Source organism: Dermochelys coriacea, chromosome 9 (assembly GCF_009764565.3).
Source record: "Dermochelys coriacea isolate rDerCor1 chromosome 9, rDerCor1.pri.v4, whole genome shotgun sequence".
In the NCBI taxonomy this organism is placed as follows: Eukaryota; Metazoa; Chordata; order Testudines; family Dermochelyidae; genus Dermochelys; species Dermochelys coriacea.
In genome coordinates, this window is record NC_050076.1 from 2,212,876 (window position 1) to 2,233,306 (window position 20,431).

Genomic DNA, 20,431 nt, shown 5'->3' on the forward strand with positions numbered 1-20,431 from the left:
AAGGAAGCTTATGGCTGCATTTAGCTCTTTCATTTTCTGGGCCTACATTCAGTGTACAGAAATATTTAATCTTTTCAGCAGAGATGAAAAAGATAGTAAATAGTGATCTGATGGCCACCTCTAGTTGTTAGTTTGAACCCAACTTAAAGGGATATATGATAAAATCATATTTTTGAAAAAAAAAACCAAAAAACAAACCACCACCACCTGGATTTGAAATAAAAATCAGACAATGAAATTTTTTAATCTTGCACATTTATTTTTTGCCCTATATTCAAGTTGCATTCCCTTAGATATCACAGCAACTAGAACTTAGTTAACAATCACACTGTCATTTGAATAATACCAAAAATATCAAATCCCTTCTGCTTTAAATTATACAGTAAAGATTTCATGCCACTTCTCATAAAAGTAAGGGTATATTCCAGAGCCATGCCAAGATCTTTATTATCCTCTTAGCTGTCACATACTCTTGGTTAGAACTGGTCAAAATGTTCTCAACAGTAGAAGTCCATAAAAAAAAAAAATGCAGTTTTCTCAAAACCAAGATGTTTTGTGAGAACCTGTTGATTGACAGAGGTTTTTAATGGAAAGAAGTTGAAATGTTTAGTTTCAATAATGCTGTTTTGTTTAATTTTATTTCAACATTTATATTATTACAACATTAATTTTAAGAGTGTGTTATATTTATAGATTATATTTCCAGATATATAGTGTATCTTATATCTATTATAAAATATACAAATGATATAGAAACTAAACATTTCAATGGCCCTGATTCAAGTTTTCTTCTGAATTCATGAGAAATTTTGGCTTCCAATTCCACTGTTGGTGTCTGCCTGGTTGCCACTTCAGTAACTGCTGTATTGCAGTTGTGGGGTATGGATATCTGTAAAGCACTTTTTCTGATCTTATATAGTACCCCTTGCTATCATATCTAAGCACCTGGGATGAAAGTCAATATAACTGTAAAACATGAGTCATTAACATACTGTTTTCAGCTATGAGCAAGGTTTGAAAAATAATAAACCCAGCATCTAGGGTCAGGACATGACCAATCAATTTCTATAGAATTTAAGCTTTAAGCAATTTTTTAGTCCATATGATTGCAAAGCTAACCTTCCAAATGTGAACCAAATATAAATAAATACAGTATTTTCTTCCTGAGTCTGCAGCTGAACAACACTAATGTTTCTGCTGCTATTTCAAACTTTGCCATGGAACAGCAGATTGAAATTAACAAGGGTATTCATTCAGAGTCAAGTGGGCAGCAGAAAACAGTCAAGATGTTAATGTCATACTACTGCTTGGGAAAACTACTGGATGGGCTGCAGAAGCAGACAGTGGAGGAATTCACAGGGTGAGTGAACTCCAGAAGGATTATCTAGTGGTAGAGAAGAGAAGACCTTTCCTTTCACTTTCCAGCAACCAAAAGATCTGCAGAGGAGAGAAGAGCCAAAGAGAACTTTCCAGTAACTATAGGGAATGTAATTTCAAATTTTAAAATACATGCCAAGCAGCAGTTGAGGTGAAAGAGAACTCCTAAGCAAAGCATGAAGAGAAAACAATGGTATTAAGACAGAGTTTCAGCAGTTGTTTTAGTCTGTATTCACAAAAAAGAAAAGGAGAACTTGTGGCAAGTGCATCCGATGAAGTGAGCTGTAGCTCACGAAAGCTTATGCTCTAATAAATTTGTTAGTCTCTAAGGTGCCACAAGTCCTCCTTTTCTTTTTGCAATGGTAGAAAGTAAGCCATATGTGAAAATAAGCTGGGTAGGAGAGACTGGCTGACATTTGCATCTGTCTCTGTGTGATCTTTGTGCGTAAGTGAGATTGTGTCTGACTGGGCAATGGAACCAGAGAACCAGTTGACGTTTATTTAGACTTTCCAAGGGCCTTTGAGAAGGTCCTTCAGAAGAGACTACTAAGGGAACCTAAGTAATTAGAGGGCGAGAAACAAAATATTGTCATGAATCAAAAACCAGTTAAAAGACAGGAAACAGGGAGTAGGAATGAATTGTCAGTTTTCATTATGGCAAACAGCAGGGTGCCTCGAGGCTCTGCACAAAGCCTGGTGGTGTTTATTATTATTAATCCGGGAAAGGGAGGTGAACAGTGAAGTAGCAAAATGTGAAGATCACACGGTTATTTACATTAGCCAAGTCCAGAAGAGCCTGGGAGGCACTTCAGAGGTGGGGAATGGGCTACACGATGACAGATAAAATTCGACGTGGATCAACCCAAAGCAACGCGCGTCTGAGGAGGAAAACTAATCACCCCCCCCAGGGAAGGGTCCCTGAACACCCCTGGGGAAAGCTCCGGGACAAGGCGCTGCTCAAACACACAAGGGTCATGAAGCAAAACCAAGCCGGCCGGCCGTGCGAGCAACCGGGCAGGCCGCGGGCGGTGAGCGCGCTCGGCGGGGCCGCAGCGGCGCAAGGGCGGGACCAGAGCAGCTTCGGGGCAGGACGACTACTGCGGGCCGGGAGGAGACCCTGGGCCTGGGCTTGGGCTTGCGCCTGCGCCTGCGGCCGCCTCCGACCCCGCGGCCTGTCCCCCGCCGGGCTCGGCCCCGCACTCACCAAACGGCCGCGGCCCGCCACATCCTGGGGCCGGGTACGGAGCGCCCGGGCCCCGCCTCAGCCCCTCGCCGCGCGGGGGAGTCGCGGCCTCGCCCCGGGTCAGCCAGGAGCGCGCGCGGCCGGCGCTTCCGGGGGGAGAGGCGGTCCGTCCGCCAGCCCGGCCGGCCGGAAACGCGGCCCCGCGAGAACGGTTCCGGCCGGAAACGCGGCCCGCGGGAACGGTTCCGGCCCGAAACGCGGCCGCGCGAGAACGGTTCCGGCCGGAAACGCGGCCCCGCGAGAACGGTTCCGGGCCGCTCCCGCTGAGCGCCGGGTGGCTCCCTGAGCCGCTCCGGACTCAGCCAGGGAAAGGCCCCGGCCAGTGCCCCCACCTGCCGCGCCTGGCACCCCCGAGCTGGGCGTCCGCCCTACTCACCCGCCTGCGCAGGGCACGTTCGCTGCCCGCCCCCGGGGCAGAGGGGACCCAGCCCGCCCACCGAAACACAGGGCCTGGGTCCGATGGGAAACGGGCTTATTGGCTAGCGGGAGAGATTGTAGGTGGTGATCGGTGGCACAAAGGGTCAGGGTTTGGGTACCAAAGAAAATAAAAGGCCAAGCGCCGGGCCTAGAGCCTCGGCCTCATGACACGGCGGCCTTTGGACCAAGCACTTTTCTCACCCCACTTGAGGTTTCAGTTCGAATAATGTTAGTAAGATGAGGTTGAAGTAAAAAGAAAACGGTACGGAGTTTAGGCACAGAAGTTTCTGGTTATCAGGGAATAAGGTACCGATTATCCAGGGGTGCGAAATTCAAGTTTAGGAGCGGGTGGCGTAAGGAATCCATCGTCTGCAGTCTCCCCGACTGGGGCTAAAAGGTTAACGGGTCAAAGTACAGACCCTGAGCCATGGGGGCATGTTGTCCATCTAATGGCTGTGTCCAGGTGTGGAGTATAATGAGCGGGTACGATGATGAGGACGGAGCTACCCTCATTTGGTGGGATTTAATGATCAGTGAGTGTATGGATCCGGTTCATACGGTCCAATGGAAAAAGTCTCTCAGTCCCTTTCCCATGGTTGATGCACGATGTCGTACCGGCTCACACCTCCTGGTACTGTCGGTGGCCGGGGATGTGTTCGATGTAGACGTCCCTGGACCATCGGATTGTGTCCGAGACCATGAGGCGCCGCATGAGCCGTGTGTAGCGTCGACCGATCGCACAGGTCCGCAGCACACGCTCGTTGCCGGGGTCCCAAGCGCCCAGGGCTCCGACGATCAGGGCGTCCATCTGCACCTCGTAGCCCTTCGCTCTCAGGGTGTCGGCCAGGGGGGCGTATTCTTCCAGCTTACGAGCTCGGGCTTCTCGGAAGGCCGGGGTCCTGTTCTCGAAGGAGACCGTGATGTCGACGAGGATGATCTTTTTCTGGGCCTCGTTGGTGACTACCACGTCAGGTCACAACTGGCTGTCAGTACCGGGGATGGCGCAGTTCACGGCGACCTCCCCCAGGCGCGGTGCGTGATCTTAGCCAAAAGGCCTTTCCCTTTGAGCCTGGGACTGATCTGCTCACTTCACCTCCTTGGCTTTCCAGAGTGCTTGTTGTTTGCAGCATAGGTAAGGGGAGGAGAAAGGCCTAGGGAGGATGCCACTGTCCCCTATTTTATACCCTCAGTCCATCTGTCTGGAAAATACGAGGTCAGACGTGGCCTGGTGGGCTTTGCTGAGTCACAGGGTTGAGCGATCCCCCTGCTGTGTATGTCACTAGTAAATTTACAGCATATTTCAGAAACAACCATACAGGAAAATGTCATAACTTGATACACACTATTGATACACATATTTTGACAGAACAATGGGTTTCAGCAGATCATGACCTTTCATATGCTATCTTACATGGCATGCTTTGTATGAAATATATCATAATTACAGGCCATTAGCAAATATGGGGGTTCCAAGGTGCTGCTTTGAGGTACAGAGTGCCACAGGTCGCTCTCACTGTGTACAGAGGGGGCCATTTTCAGCCCTGTGGGGGAGGAGAAAAGCCGGACAGTGGGTCTCTTGCGCACTCTGACGTCTCACAATAAACAAACAGTCAATAAAAAGAGCTCCTGATTTTGAAGCCAGGCTCGTAAATGCCTGATTCTTGAACACTCGGAGTGGGTAGTTTTGGCATCATGCTGCGGTGACATGATGCTGTACTGGTGCCATTGGGTTGTGACGGGCTGATGCAATAGGCTTGCTCAGTGGCAATGCACAGCAGTTGCATTATTACATGCCAACATTCCACAGGCCCCTAAACAGGTTTTGGAACCCATCAGTCTGCTTGGGTGGTGACTGGGGGAAGCTGGCTTGTCTGGCCCACAAATGTGAAGTGAAGTGGCAGCCCTCGCACTGAGATGCCAAGTGCCAAAGCCTATCAGTCAGTGTGTTTAGTCACATCATGCTTCAAAAGCATGTGCACAACTTTTTTTTTTTTGGATCAGGTCTTAGGACAAGAAGTGAAGCTGAAAATTGCATGGTTACTGCATCTGCTGGTGAATGGAAGGCAGAATAATGTAATTACCTAATTGACAATTTTGCATGCAGTGTACGTGTAGCCAGGTCAGTCCTAGGATATTCGCGAGATAAAGTGGGTGATGCAATAGCTTTTATTGAACTAACTTCACCAACAGAAATTGATCCAGTAAAAGATATTACCTCATCTACCTTGTCTGCAGAATTTAGAATGTGTCTACAACACCACTTAGCTTGGTTGTGATTTTTAGAAGCTTTTTGCAAAAAAAATTGTTTTCATTTTTTCCTGTTTTTGTCAAAAAAAATCATTTAATGAAAAAAAATTTCATTTTGAAAAATTACATTTTGAATGTGGGATTTTTTTTTCCAATTCCCTCACATTTTTTACTTTCCCCTCCTTTTTTCTACTGGAAGCATGGAGTAGGGGGCAGGGAATTTTTTTAAAAAAGTGGGGAAAAGTAAAGCTCTCTCTCGTTTTTGAAACTATTTTCATACTTTTTCAGGAGGAAAAAGTTTAAAAGTATAATATTATATTCCCCCCTTTTTTTAATTCTTTCTTACTTTTCCATTGGAAAATATTAAATAAGAGAAAAGGTGTGTTTTCCTTCTGTTCCCTAACTTTCTTTTCCCCTGTGTTTTCAGGTTAAAAAGTAAAGTAAAGAAATGAGAGAAAGTGGGGAAAATACCTTTTCATTTGGAAATAGTGGGTATGTAAATTTTAGACATATCTGCGGGGGGGGGGGGAGTTTAAATATTTTGTTTCAAACTTTTTCAGAAAAGTTTTGCTGAAAAAAACCCCCTTTTTTCCAATTAAGTCCCATTTTTTCACAAAAATCAACTTTTCTTTGAAAGTTTTCAACCAGTACTATGCCATACTTGCAAAAAGTCCTCTAGAATCTTTAATGACCAAACTGAATTATGCACGTGCTTAATTGAAACACATTTAAAGCCCCAAAAGTTTAGGTAGAGGAAAGGAGGATTAGATACAAGCAAAGACCAACAAGATTGTAAATCTTTGCAGTATTGACACACATTAACTCTACACACTATGAGACATGCTATTGAAGTCAGTGGGATGACACACAGTGTATAAAGTTGAATAGATGTGTAAAATCTTTGAAGGATTAGAGCTTAAGTTACCAGAGTGATTAGAAGAACACGTGACAAAATCTTGGACAAACCTTATTGAATTAAGTTTATGTATCACTGTAGGCCAGGGATTGTATGTAATTCCATGGGAGAGGGAAATCACTGAACTAAGAACAATGGGGAGCAGGTGGGCAAATTCATACAGGCTGTAACACCTCCAAAGAGTTACCATCAGCTGGAGGGAGGCTCACATATACTGATTCAAACTGGATTCTCCAGGGACCAACAGATAAAGAAAGCACTTGATAGAAAAAGACTGCATTAAAATGAATTCAGGGCAGTCTTTCTGATCCAGCAAATGGACAGGACCACTGTTTCATGGAGGGTCCCAACAATGCTTAGAAGAGAAGAGCTGGAAGTACTGGAGCCCATCAGATTGTGTGCTAGTTCTGAGCTGAAGGTGTTATGAACTTGTCACCAGAGGAAAAATCCCTGTGTGGTGTTTGAAGGATTAATCACCAACTAGAGCCCTTGGGGAGTTGGGGGATGATCTCTGGTAAGCTTACTAGCATGCATGTAGGTTCTTTTATTGGTTTTAATACGTTTTCTCTGTATTGCTTTATACCTTGCTGAGGACTAAGGGAACTGTTCAGCCTGGAAATACTCTAGTCTGAAGGGAGAGACACACATGACTCCACCCAAAAGAAGTCAGGCCTGAAATATCTAGAGTGCATACCCTTGCTGGACCACGGAGGAGAAATACAAGTGTGGTAGGCCTGAACTGTGACACCTTAGAGACTAACAAATTTATTTGACCATAAGCTACAGCTCACTAAATTTGCTGAACTGTGACAGAGCATAACGGTTCCTTTTTTATTTCACCCTTGCCGTCTTCTGTTTTAGATTTGTTTCTATTACATCTGGCCTTGTAATTGTTTAGTTTTACCTTTGCTTTATAGATGTTTTGATTTAACCCTTACCTTTTGATATTTGTGCATGTTGGTTTTGTATGCTCTTTTCAATAAAGAAATGGATGAGAAAACTCAACATTATCATGGAGAGACTTTTAAATGTGCAGATTGACCACCAACATGTAATAGTTACATTAAACAGTAGAGGGTGTCAAACTAAAAGACAATCCAGCAAACCCAGAAAAAAGTTTGCTCCTGATGAATCTGATCTGAAGCCCACTGAAGTCAATGGAAAAATCCCATCAACTTCAGTGACCTTTTGAGTTACATGTTGGGTTGGGCTATTAATACAAGTATATCAAGTTGCCAAAAATATAATAACGCACAAATGTTTTTAATTTCTTTTAAACTGCTTTTCCAATATTTTCAATGCAGAGAAAGAACCCTCCATACCACAGACTCTTCACTGGAACAAGAGTCTTTCCATTGACTTTAATCAGAGTTGGATTGGGCCGAGAAAGTGGAATAGCTACATGGACCCATAATTGTCCCTTACAGCCATGCCTGGTGAGGACCCTCTGCATGCATTACACTCCTCTTGCCACACAGAAGGGTGACTCAGCCACCTCTGCTTCACCCTTGCCCTTTCCCCTGACCCTGGAAGCCAGGGTCTGTGCTGGGAATAGCAGCGGGGAAAGGACGGGTGATCATTTTGCCAATCCCAACCTTCAAAAAAAATCACAAGTCAGGTCTCACAAGTCACGAGATTGTCTTTAAAAATCTTGAGCCTTTAAAATGATGCATTGGAGGTTCATATATTTGTCTCCTGGTTTTAGAGTCATTAGAAGACACCTGTTCAATTTCCTCTGCAGACATGAGGGATAGAAAATGAAAGTTGAGATTCTCGGGTAATAACTTGACTTCTGGGATGTGGGGGTGGGGGCCTTAAAGAGAAACACCACATATCATGACAGCTGGCAACACCATAGGTGGGACGGAATGTGGTGTGTTGGAGATGCCTATGGTTCCCTCTCCAGCCCATGGAAATCAATTAGAAAAGATAACAGTTTGGAGCTGTAAAAATCTTATCCAAAGTCCCATTCCCTCTCTGGTAGCCTTGCCCGGCAAAGTCCTGGTAGCATGGCCCCACTACATGCAGATTTTAACCATTGTTTCTGACATGGGTTTGAATACTATGCAGTTTGCCAGAGCCTCCATTTGCATTTACATTGCATCCTGTGCCCGTTCGCTGCATCTGACCCTGACAGACATTGGTGGCAGTGTCACAGTTCAGGGGGACTGCACCTGTATTCCCATTCTGTGGGCTGCCAAGGGTACCCACTCTCAGGCTTCCAGCTCCCCAAACATCACCTTTCTTGGGCAGAGACATGGATCTCTCTCTCCCTCCTGACTGGGATATTTCCAGGCTGAACAGTCTACACTGGTTTCAGAGTAGCAGCCGTGTTAGTCTGTATTCGCAAAAAGAAATGCATCCGATGAAGTGAGCTGTAGCTCACGAAAGCTTATGCTCAAATAAATATGTTAGTCTCTAAGGTGCCACAAGTCCTCCTTTTCTTTCAGTCTACACTGGGATATCCAAGACAAGACATAGTGCCTAAAACACTAGCATCCATGCATTGCATTCTCACCAGAGGCTATGAACAGCTTAACAAACTGCACTTGTATGTTACCATGCAGCAATTTTTAAGGAAACACATTTGTTCTCAAGACAAAAACATTACAGAGAAAACATTAGAAACAATACAAGAACCTAGATGCATGCTGATAAGCTTACCAGAGATCATCCAACAAAGGCTCAATAGGTGTCAGTCCTTCAAACCCACACGGGATTTTTCTATCTTTACAAGTTCATAACATCCTATGCTCAGAACGGCACATCCATGAATAGTTCCATCTTTCCTTTATACAGCTTGCGCCTTTGATCTTCAGATTCCAGTAACAGGTAATCAGCACCCAGTGATTCTCTCCTCAGGGCAATAACTTCAAAAAGCTGAGTTTTTGCATAACTGGAGATGGAAATTTGCATTCGCTTCCCTCTAGAGATTTCCAAGAAAACCACTTGACAGTGTTTGTCCCAAAAGTCCACTCTTCTGACTCATTGGTTAATGCAGTCCTTTGAACATCATAACACTTCCCAGGGTTCACATCTCATCTCTTCCATAGAGAAGTTGCATACAATCCTGGCTCCCAATAATAAATAACCTTTGCATTTAATACAAAAAGACACTAGAGACACAAACTTAATTCAATAAGTTTTTCAAGCATATTGCAGGAAATTGCCATCTGTCGCAGAAAATTGCCATCTGTCACAGGTAGCATCAGATAATTTTCCATGTGGACTGGCCTCCGTCTCTTCACCTCTCCTCTTTTTCTTCCTCTGAATCTTCTGGTCATGGTCACTTCAGGAAGCATGACATTGGACCAGAACTTGCCCAGTGCTGGGGATATTTGGATTTGGGGTTTTCTTGGGCCCATCTCAGATAAGAATAAAACACTAGTGATTATAAAATATCTTGGGAAACTCTTGATTCTTACATAGTGTTTCAGCCGTATTTCAATAAATAGAGGAGTTATGTTTGCTTTTTTTTCTATGGCTCAGTTCCTATCTCTATTTCCTCCTATTTCCATGCTGTAGTCATCACCACAGTGTCTGATCCTTTGCTTGTTAAAACAAACATAAGAACAAGGAAGAGGGAAAGGACTAAAAAAACCAAAAACCACTGGGCAGGACAAATAATTAAAATGAGCGAGAGTTACCTAGATGACTGAGAAGAAATGTTGGGCAAGTCAAAAGGCAAAGGAAGGGCAAGAAGAGGCAAGTCTGGCAATTAAAACCATCCAAGAGACAAAGGGAAAGGAGGGAGCAAATTGCTGTGTTGCCCCCGTGCCTGCTTCCTCGGCTTGGCCCCAGTGCTGCTATCAGATCCACCAATGAGCAGCACTGAAGTCAGTGGGGCCCCTCTAGACTCCAGGGTCCCCAGTGGCAGGATCAGGGCCCAGTGCTTCATCTAGTTACACTGTAAGACCTGAAACACTTTTGGCATTAATAATAATAAATAATGACACTACTGATAACCCGATATGGGCCTCAACCCTGCGTGCTGACTGGCATGGTTAGACTCTGGCTCCACCTGCACAGAGGAGGGCCATGATTTGGAATGTTAGGGCCCAGTCCTGGTTCTCCCACTGAATAGCATGTAATCAAGATTGGGCCCTTAGTTTCGACAGGTTGCTAAGTATGTAACAGAAGAATAATGATGCCAGCTTTTCTCTCTCAGGCACACTCCCTCGCCCAAATAAATCCCATAATCTTTCAAGGTGAAGTATTCTCCTTTTGCCCTCCCCTTAAGGCTGCCTGCCAGCAGTACTTGCTGCATTACTGGAGCTGTGATTGGAAGTCAAGTCATGGCAGACACTCAGCAGATCTAACTTTTTTCTTCCTCCACCATCCTGAGCCGGCTTTGTATGTGGGACGTCTCCTTCCAAGCAACAACTTCGGTTAACAAAAACAGCAAAGAGACGACAGGAGGGACATATACACCTGAAAAAAAAACCCCAACAGATGGGGAGGATCTGTCTTCTCAGAATACTGGTAGTGTCATAAGCAAGGTGTGCACTTAGGAGTTCCTTAGCATGGAAGGTAATTAATCACTTCAGTTCAAGGAAGTGACACTAACCCTGAAGACCTGTCCTGAAGGTGTTTTAGAGGACTCCAGAGCAAACATCATTTCATGGGGGAAAAGTTTGCCAGGAGTCACCATGCATTGCTCAGCAAGGGAGAGGAGAATGAAATGGTAAGTCACTGTCTTTCCTCTTATCTCTCTCTCAGCCTGGAACAATAGTCTTAGTGTGTTCTACAGCAAAATTCTACAGCCTGGAGTTTAGCTTTGGCCAGTAAGTGAAAATGTACAGTCTGCCAAGGGCTTCATTAATATTAAAATTAATTGAAATGAAATTGTGTGGAATCAGTTTTAATCAGTTGGCAAGGAGGGTATGCCTGCAGTGCCCTCAGAGGTTTGATTCCAACTCAGATAGGCAGACCCCGCCTAGCTTTAACCAAGCCAGCACAGATAAAGAGCAGGCAAGGTGCCGCAGCATGGACTCCAGCATAGGCTGTTAATCCAAATAAGCACCCAGGGTTCCAGTGGGCTTGTTTAGCCTGCGTTGAAGCCTGTACTGGCACATCTTCACTGCGGTGTTTAGCTGTGTTGCTAGGTTAAAGCTAGGGCGGGGATGCCTACCTGAGCTGCAGACATACGGCCGACTGCAGTGTAGAGAGTCCCTGAGAGCAGCGCTCCAAGGCGAGAGAAGAGCTCCACACAGCCTTCAAAGGCAATTGCTGATGATTACATAGCACTATACAGATGCATGCCACTTAAAAGACAAAGAGAAAATGGGGTCTTTCTCTGCTCTGAAGAGTATACAATCTACAAAGGGATGGATTCATTGAAAGATTAGGGCCTAAAACAGGACAAAACATCTCATTTTTAACCATTGGCTGCTGTGCAGAGGGGCTCCACAAATGCCTCCACTGGTCTTGCAAAGTCTTTTAAAAATTCTAATTGTATTAATGTGACAAAGTGGGAATTTTTTGAGATATTTTGAGGAGCTTCTGTGTGCCTCAGTTTCCCCTATATGTTGCATGGTTACCTAGTGGGTGAAAACTCTTTCCTGGGTATCTGGCTGGTGAATCTTGCCCATGTGCTCAGGGTTTGGCTGATTGCCATGTTTGGGGTCGGGAGGGAGTTTTCCTCCAGGGCAGATTGGAGAGGCCCTGGAGGTTTTTTTGCCTTCCTCTGTAGCATGGGGCATGGTTGACTGGAGGGAGGCTTCTCTGCTCCTTGAAGTTTTGAACCATGATTTGAGGACTTCAATAGCTCAGACCTGGGTGAGGTTTTTCATAGGAGTGGGTGGGTGACATTCTGTGGCCTGCGCTGTGCAGGAGGTCGGACTAGATGATCAGAGTGGTCCCTTCTGACCTTAGTATCTATGAATCTATGAATCTATGAAAAGGGTCTGTCTGCTCTCAGGGCAGGCTAGGACACAGGTGTGAGTGGCACCTCACTGTCTGGGACTAAGTGGGCCTTAATCCCCATATCATTGGAGAATCCGTGAAGACAATGGCAAATTCAGCCACCGGGACATTGAAACCTGGCAACCGAGACTATGGATTGCGCCACCTCTGTGAAGGGAGCCAAGCAGCATTTTTCAGCTCTGGAACAAATGCCTGAGTGTGTGAGGTGGGAGTTAAGTGTTAGCTGCTGGAGGAGTTGCGGGGAGGGGGGGGGCGGAAGCAGGGGAACTGAAAATCTGACAGAGCAGGTCAGACTAAGTGACAGAGTAGAGGGACAGAGCTTTGGGCTCTCAGGGCTAACCAGAATGGACTCTGCTGTAACCTTCATTTCTCTAGGCTAACCAAGGACTTCTTATACTGTGTTGTAGTCAACTAATAAACTGTACTGCCTGACAATGCTGGCTGAGTGTGACTGCAGGTACTGGTCCAAGTGCATTGCTCCATCAGATTGTACCAGTCTCCCTCAGGGGTCTGTCTTAGGGGGACTCAGAGCTCAGGATGTGAAGCAGGAATGTGGAAGGTCCCAGAGGGCCAGTCTAAGGAGGCAGTGAAGCCAAGTGGCTTACTCAGGAGGAAGAGGGGGTCTGGCCCACTGACAGGCTCCTCCCAGAGACCGTTTTAAAGCTGGGCCCAGAGCACTGATCCTGGGGCTCCCTGACAATTACATTTTAAGTTTGTTTTTAGCATTAATTGAATCTTCTGGAGTCAAATTATTGGCACGCATTTCTTGACTCTTTGGTAAAGGGTGTAATAATGTTCCTATTTACATTGTGCAGATGTCAGTTGTTTCGGATTGAAATACCATTGACAGTTTAAAAGTATGTTGACAGCTCATTTGAAAACTGGAGAAGATAATCTCATTTCTCAGAGAAACTTTCTATCCACCTTTGTTGGAGGCTGTATGGGGAGCAGTAATGAGAAGAGATGTGAAACATTTCTAAGGTCACATGTCCAGCGTTGTCCACTCTTTGCTGCCCTAGCTACGGCACAAGTGACAATGCCCATATGTTTAGGAGCTGTCCACCCTTCCTCATGTCCATCATGGGACTGTTTGTGTGATTAAAGCCTACTTGCTTGAATAAGACTGGCAGGAGTGGATTTTTCAGAAGCTGAGGTTCATTTCCCTGGGGTCCCACAGAGCCTGAGCTTGTTGCCTTTCAGGGCATCTGGCAGACCCAATTGCTTTTCACAATGATAGAGGAAGGAGAAGAGCCTTTGTAGAACAATATTTGCGTGGGAGAGGGTTGGTTGGTTGGTGGGTGGGTGGGTGGGTTAGGGAAGGGGATGGTTTGTTTTAGGGATTATCCTTTTTTCAAGAGTTGCTGATCAAAGGTGGTTTTAATAGATTGTTCAGAGCTTTGCTTGGTGTACAGCAGGGGTGAGGGGGAAAAGAAGGCTGCACGGTACTTTTGCATCCCTCTGATCTCCAGGGTGGCTATGGATTTAGTCAACTCCTGGCATAATTTAGAGCAGCCAACAGATTATTAACAGCCTCCTAGAGCCATTACATCAGCCAGGGATTGTCAGAGCACAACAAAATCCAGCCATTTCCCCTACCATACATACAACTAAGATATACTCAAAGACCTTACTCCATGCAGCATAACAAAGAGAAGGTTGAGAGGTGACTTGATCACAGTCCAAGTGTCTGCATGGGGAACAAATATTTACTCAGGAGATTTCAATATAGCAGAGAAGGGTATAACATGATGCAATGGCTGGAGGCTGAAGCTAGACAAATTCACACAGAAAATAAGGCGTACATTTTTAACAATGAGGGTAACTAACCATTGGAACAATTTACCAGGGGTCACGGTGGATTCTCCATCACTGCTAATTTTGAAATCAAGATTGGATGTTTTTGTAACTGATCTGCCCTAGGAATTATTTTGAGCATGGCCTGTGCTATGCAGGAGGACAGACTACATTAGTAGCTCTCAAACTTTCCAGACTACTGTACCCCTTTCAGAAGTCTGATAAAGAACTAGATAAATTCCTGGAGGATAGGTCCATCAATGGCTATTAGCCAGGATGGGCAGGGACGGTGTCCCTAGCCCCTGTTTGCCAGAAGCAGGGAATGGATCACTTGGTGATTATCTGTTCTGTTCTTTCCCTCTAATGCACCTGGCATCGGCCACTATCGGAAGACAGGATACAGGGCTAGATGGACCTTTGGTCTGACCCAGCCTGGCCGTTCTTATGATTTGTCGTACATAGTTTCACCTCACTTAAAACCTACTTGCTTACAAAATCAGACATAAAAATACAAAAGTGTCACAGCACGCTATTAATGAAAAAAATCACTTACTTTCTTATGTTTACCATATAATTATAAAATAAATCAATTGGAATATAAATATTGTACTTACATTTCAGTGTATAGTATAGAGAGCAGTAGAAACAAGCCATTGTCTGTATGAAATTTTAGTTTGTACTGACTTCGCTAGTGCTTTTTATGGAGCCTGTTGTAAAACTAGGCAAATATCTAGATGAGATGATGTACCTCTTGGAAGACCTCTGTGTACCCTCAAGGGTTCATGTACCCTTGAGTGATCACAATGTTCCCTTCTGGTCTTGGAATCTATGAATCCCTATGGTAAAGTTTTGAAGGGGATGATGTAGAGTCAGGTACATCAGCAATTTACCTCCAGCAATCCTTCATATTGGAGGAATCCTTAGCTGCTTTACTAGGGAAGCTTTGACCCCTTTGCATTCCCGGAATGGTGGAAAGGGGCTACAGCTGGGACTAGTATTTGGCCCTGTAGCTTTCTCTCCTTTGACATAGAAATATTTGAATCCTCGCACAAGATGGACACTGAAAGGCCCAATTCTATTTCCACTGGAGTGACTGATAGTTTTGCTATTGACTGGGAACTGGAGCAGACCCTTATGAAAGAGTTCCTATTTGTTATCTTATAGACTCCACTATTAGATTCCTTGTGAGTCCTTCAACCTGTCTTTCAAGTCTAATCCTATTACCTGTTGTTATAGCAACAGCACTTTTAAATTGTTGCTCTCAGGTTACCTTCCTGCTGTCAAAGCAGAAAAAACCTGGTGAAGGGATTGACAGAACAGCAATACTGGATTGCAGATGTTTGGGCTCCTCATGGTTTGGTAAGGCCAGTTTCTGCCCTGAAGAGAAGACTGATACCAGAATTTGCTTGGCATTTACATTTACCTTCTGCTTTACAGGTCACTTGGAAATAAAAAAAAGTTATTTTATCCACAAATAACAGTGGTTTACATGACAATTGTGTAAATAATCCTTGATAGGAGGGAGTGGTGATGGTAAATGATTAACAACAAATTCTGCTTCTTGCTTCCAACTTGATTCCAACAAATCTGTTCTCTGTATAAGCAAAGTTTCTGGCAACAGCAGCAAGTCTGACAGCTTTAGATTAATTGGTAAAGCCTCATAACACTATTGCGAGACTTAGTTTACTGATAGGTAAACTGAGGCACAGAGGGAGCAAATGACTCATGCTTGGTCCAACAATAAGTCAGTAGCAGGGCCATGGAGAGAATCCAGGGGTCCTGGGCCATAGTCACCTACTTTAACCTCTACAGAATGCTCACCCATTGGTGTTAAGTATTCACTTTCTCTGCAGTAGCAAAGTAATCATTATTTAGCCTAAGTGGTTAACACATATTTCAGGAAATCTGCATAACACTTTCAAAAGATGTGCCTGAGAGTTTACATTCATAACTTTGCTGGATATGAAAAAATCATGGGCTGAATATAGACACTGGATTTATGGCTTATTACAACAATCTATAACCCACTAACACCCCCAGCTGCCTCTCCCCCTTCCTCCCTACGATTGGAGGGGTGTTATGACAATAATCGTAGACTTTATGAACTCTGTTGATGCAGTTTCTGTTCTTTGTTCTGTAATTGGCCTGAACACAGCTGAAACCTTAAGAATTTGAGGCATAAATAAATCTGATACTTACATGACACTTTCTCATTCCTTCCTTTTCTCAAATTCAGAACAAAAATGACCGAACAAAATGGTTTTCAGTTAAAATTGCCCAGCAGCCTTTGCTCTATGACCCAGCCTGGGGCGGAACCTGCCATCCCTTGGGAGTTAAGTGATCTCGTCTCATCTGTCTCTCTTTCTCCAGCATTCCTGACCTCTGTGCTGCTTTTCATGCTGTCAACCATGACATCCATCCTGGGACCATTTGCAGGAGTCTCAGACAATTGACCGCCTTGGTTTTGCTCCCATCTGTCATTTTTTTCAGCATGCAGCAGAGAGAGAGGCTGGTCTGCTGGATAGGGAGTGAGCCCTGAAAGACCTGGATTCTACTCTCACCATGGATTTCCTGTCTGAAATTCTGTCCTTAAAACACTGGCCTGGCATCAAAGGTTTTTAGGCACCCAAGATGCAGCTAAAACAACGAGGAGTCCGGTAGCACCTTAAAGACTAACAAATTTATTTTGACATAAGCTTTCGTGGGTAAAAAACCCACTTCTTCAGATGCATGGAATGAACATTAAAGATACAGGCATAACTACATATTGGCACAAGAAGAGAAGGGAGTTACCTTACATCAATGGAGAACCAGTGATGACAAGGCCAATTCAGTCAGGGTGGATGTGGTCCACTCCCAATAACTGACTATTAAACAAAGTGCCCCCCCCTTTTAAAAACTCTCCAGCTAAAAGGAAAGGGAACAAGGGTTGTTGTTAAAATGAAAACCTTATTCAATACTTCACATTTCAAATGGTTTAATTTTTTTCCTTCTTTTCTGTATCTTTAATAAAAAAAGTTTAAAAGATTTTTAATGGTGTTTGCCATGCAGCCAGGCAGGCTGAGGTCTCTGTATACCAAACCCTGAACCTTGTTTAAAATGGTTTAATGTTGGACAGTGAAAGGTTTATGTTATCTCCTTTGACTCTTTGGGCCCACCTATTCCATCTAAATTAATACAACTGGCCTTAGACTCTGTCTACAGTACAGCTTCTATTGTGCTTGTACACAGATTGTGACTTATCAGATTTTGACAATTCCACTAGAATCTCAGATGTTAAACAGCAGCTACAAAAGTTAGACATTTTAAAATCAGCAGGTCCAGATAACTTTCATCCAAGAGTTTAAAAGAGCTGGCTGAAGAACTCACTAAATCATTAATGTTGATTTTCAGTCAGTCTTGGAGCACTGGGGAAGTTCCAGAAGACTGGAAGAAAGCTAATGCTGTGCTAGTTTTTTTAAAAAGGTAAACAGAATGACCCAGGTAATTATTGGCCTGTCAGCCTGACATCGACTTGGACAAGATAATGGATTAGCTGACACGGGATTCGATTAATAAAGAATTAAAGGAAGGTAATGTAAGTAATGCAAATGAGCATGGATTTATGGAAAATAGAACCTGTCAAACTAACGATTTTTTTTATGAGATTACAATTTTGGTTGCTAAAGGTAATAGTGTTAACATAATATACTTGACTTCTGTAAGTGTTTGACATGGTACTGTGGTTTGAGCATTGGCCTGCTGAACCCAGGGTTGTGAGCTCAATCCTTGAGGGGACCATTTAGGGATCTGGGGCAAAAATTGTGGATTGGTCCTGCTTTAAGAAGGAGGTTGGACTAGATGACCTCCTGAGGTCCCTTCCAACCCTGATATTCTATGATTCTGATTAAATACTAGACCCATATAAAATTAACATAGCCAGTTTTTAATCCATTTAATATGTACTAACTGAGAAGTCTCAAAATGGAATTGTAAATTCAGCCAAGTCCATCTTGGGGGGAGGGGAGCCCAGAGCCAGGGCTCTGGTCCTCCCCCTATGCCCCAAACTAGCTGAGACTGACTCACTTCCAGCTGCCTGGTCCCTGCCCTGCCCGTTGCTTCTCCTCCAGCCTTTGTCTCTCATCCTGGGCCAAGAGTCACGTGGTTGCATCCCACTCCTGGATCTCAGGTCATGAAAGGGCAGCTATAACATCAGTACAGGCAGCTGGAGCAGCTTCCCGCAAAAGTCACACCCCCTTATTCCCACCACCTAGACATTGGTGCAATACACAGGGAAACTGAGGCACACATACGCATTCATGCAAAACAGTAAGATTCACAAAGGCTCACATACAACATAACAAGGGAAAATCCCCACTTCGTCGCATGGCCCCCCTCAGTTTTTCTCATCTCCACACTAAACAAACCCAATCTTTTTAATCTTTCCTCGTAGGTCATGTTTTCTAGACTTTTAATAATTTTTGTTAATCTCCTCCGGACTTTTTCCAAATTGTCCACATCTTTTCCTAAGTGTGGTCCCCAGAACTGGACACAATACTCCAGCTGAGGCCTTACCAGTGTTTTCAGTAGAGTGGAAGAATTACATCTCGTGCCTTGCTTACAACACTCTTGCTAATACATCCCAGAATGATGTTCACTTTTTTTGCAACAGCATTCTGTTGTTGACTCATATTTAGTGTGTGACACACTGTAACCCCAGAACCTTTTCTGCACAGCTCCTGGGCTATATCGCTTCTGGGCTAAAGCATGGCAGGAGCTCAGCCCAAAGATGACATTTTCTTCTCCACAAATCGGGAAAAAAACATGCATTTGGCTGTTTTTGAATTATAGCAATGCAAGAAAAAAAGTGTCAAGAATTTCCCTTAGTCAATTAACTTTCAAAACTAAGAAACAAATACTGCTGGAGGTGGTTTGTGAGTGTGGTGTCACTCGCCCGTTTCAGGTTAGGGCTATTTACTTATAAACTATCTTTTATTAAACCTGTATAATGGCTCTGGTCCATCAAACTAGAGCTTTGATGAATCATCAGCCAACATCATCACTAACCTCTTCCGCAAAAGAAATGGAATATTTTATTCTAAATCAAAATAAATATGGGTTCAACCCAACCACCCCTACTCTTGAACCCTGGGAAAGTTCAGACTAGGATCTGGATCCAAACTTAACCAGCCCAGGTTTATCTTTGGACTTGAACCAGAATCTCTTCTCCAGACCTTTTCAAACTTTAAGAAAGCATCACTTTAGATCTGAATCTGGATCCCAGCTGCATAGTTTGGGCCCCGCTCTCATAAATGAAAGAGAAGTCGTTGGTGTCCTATGTTTATCTTCCCCCTTCTCACTTTCCTTTATAACTCCTTAACATTCAAATTCAGGAATGTCAGATGCCTCAAAGCGCAAACAACTGGATCTGAACCCATGTTAGTGCTCATTTCCACAAGGTAAAATATGCACCCTGGCAAGACAAACTATCAATGTTACAGCAGCTTGAGGGCATCACAGAACTTCTCTTGTGGGAAGAAGATAAGGCATGGAGCTGAATTCTTTTCCTGGCTCTACTGGTGCTTAGTGTTTCTCTTTCTCAGCTGTATAATAGGGATAATGATGCTTTCCCCTAAAGTGTTTTAAGAGTTACAGTGTCAGGAGCTTTATTTGTGGGCCGGTGTTCTGGGACAACAATGGCCTGGAAATGTGCTTTGTACTTAGGTGTGGCCAGATCCCTGCCACCTGAGGATTATCTGTGTCATGGTATTTGGTTCAATGGCTTCCTGAGCAGATGAACTGCAGAGTTTCCCACACCCTATGGTTCTCTGGCTACCTCCCCTCTAATGTCCATCTGTGTGGGTCATGGATGATGAGCAGCACCTGCTGTTTTGCCATTTGGTGCTTCAATTTGCTGCATACTTTACAGCGCCCTTGTCCCAAAGCTACCGAAAACAGCCTGACTGACTCACAGTGCTACAGGACGCACCCCAAATGGTAGATCCACCGTGACATTCTGCAAGAAGAAATCAGTCTCCCAAAATGCATAACACTGGGTGGAGTCACTTCTGCTTGCCTCTATTGTGTTATCATTTTAGGCTTGAGGAAACATGTGCATAGTGCCTCATATGACCTGGCACTGGAGCTCGGTATGTTCAAAGCAGGGAGGAACCGCTGCCAAATGTCAATGGATGGCTATAATTGGCTGTCCATACAGGAACATGCCGGGGCATCTATCCTTTCCCTTAGTACTTATTTTAACCATTGACTTCCTGGCTGCTCAGATGGGTGTAAGAACACAAGGGAGTGTTTTAGACACCACGACAACATGCATGTGGTGTCAGCCTCATGATTTCTCACCCTGGTATTTAAATCCTGTGTCTCCCAGAAAGGATCATTCTAGTTTTTCCATGTTCAGATGTTAATTGGAAGAGGTTGAAGAGGAGGCCGAGTTAGTGATTCTGCCCTCAGGGATTAGCTTCTTCCTGGGAGTTCTCTTGGCAGCTTGACAAAATGGGGGGAACCCGGATCAC

General features: G+C 44.3%; 2 protein-coding genes across 7 annotated transcripts in view; one reads left to right on the forward strand and one right to left on the reverse strand.

Annotated features, from left to right (window-relative positions):
- OPA1 (OPA1 mitochondrial dynamin like GTPase) overlaps positions 1-2,738 on the reverse strand; it is an 85,536-nt gene extending 82,798 nt beyond the window's left edge. For all 6 annotated transcript variants that reach the window (XM_038415511.2, XM_038415509.2, XM_038415510.2 and 3 more), the window contains exon 1: positions 2,582-2,738. In XM_038415511.2, the coding sequence (XP_038271439.1) occupies positions 2,582-2,604 (23 nt within the window). In that variant the 5' untranslated portion in view covers positions 2,605-2,738. The remainder of the gene's footprint in view (positions 1-2,581) is intronic.
- Positions 2,739-10,364: 7,626 nt separating this feature from the next.
- The window catches only part of LOC119861788 (probable cation-transporting ATPase 13A4), a 66,540-nt gene continuing 56,473 nt past the window's right edge, over positions 10,365-20,431 (forward strand). Inside the window, exon 1 of the mRNA XM_038417333.2 lies at positions 10,365-10,884. Coding sequence (XP_038273261.1) covers positions 10,822-10,884 — 63 coding nt within the window. The 5' untranslated portion in view covers positions 10,365-10,821. The remainder of the gene's footprint in view (positions 10,885-20,431) is intronic.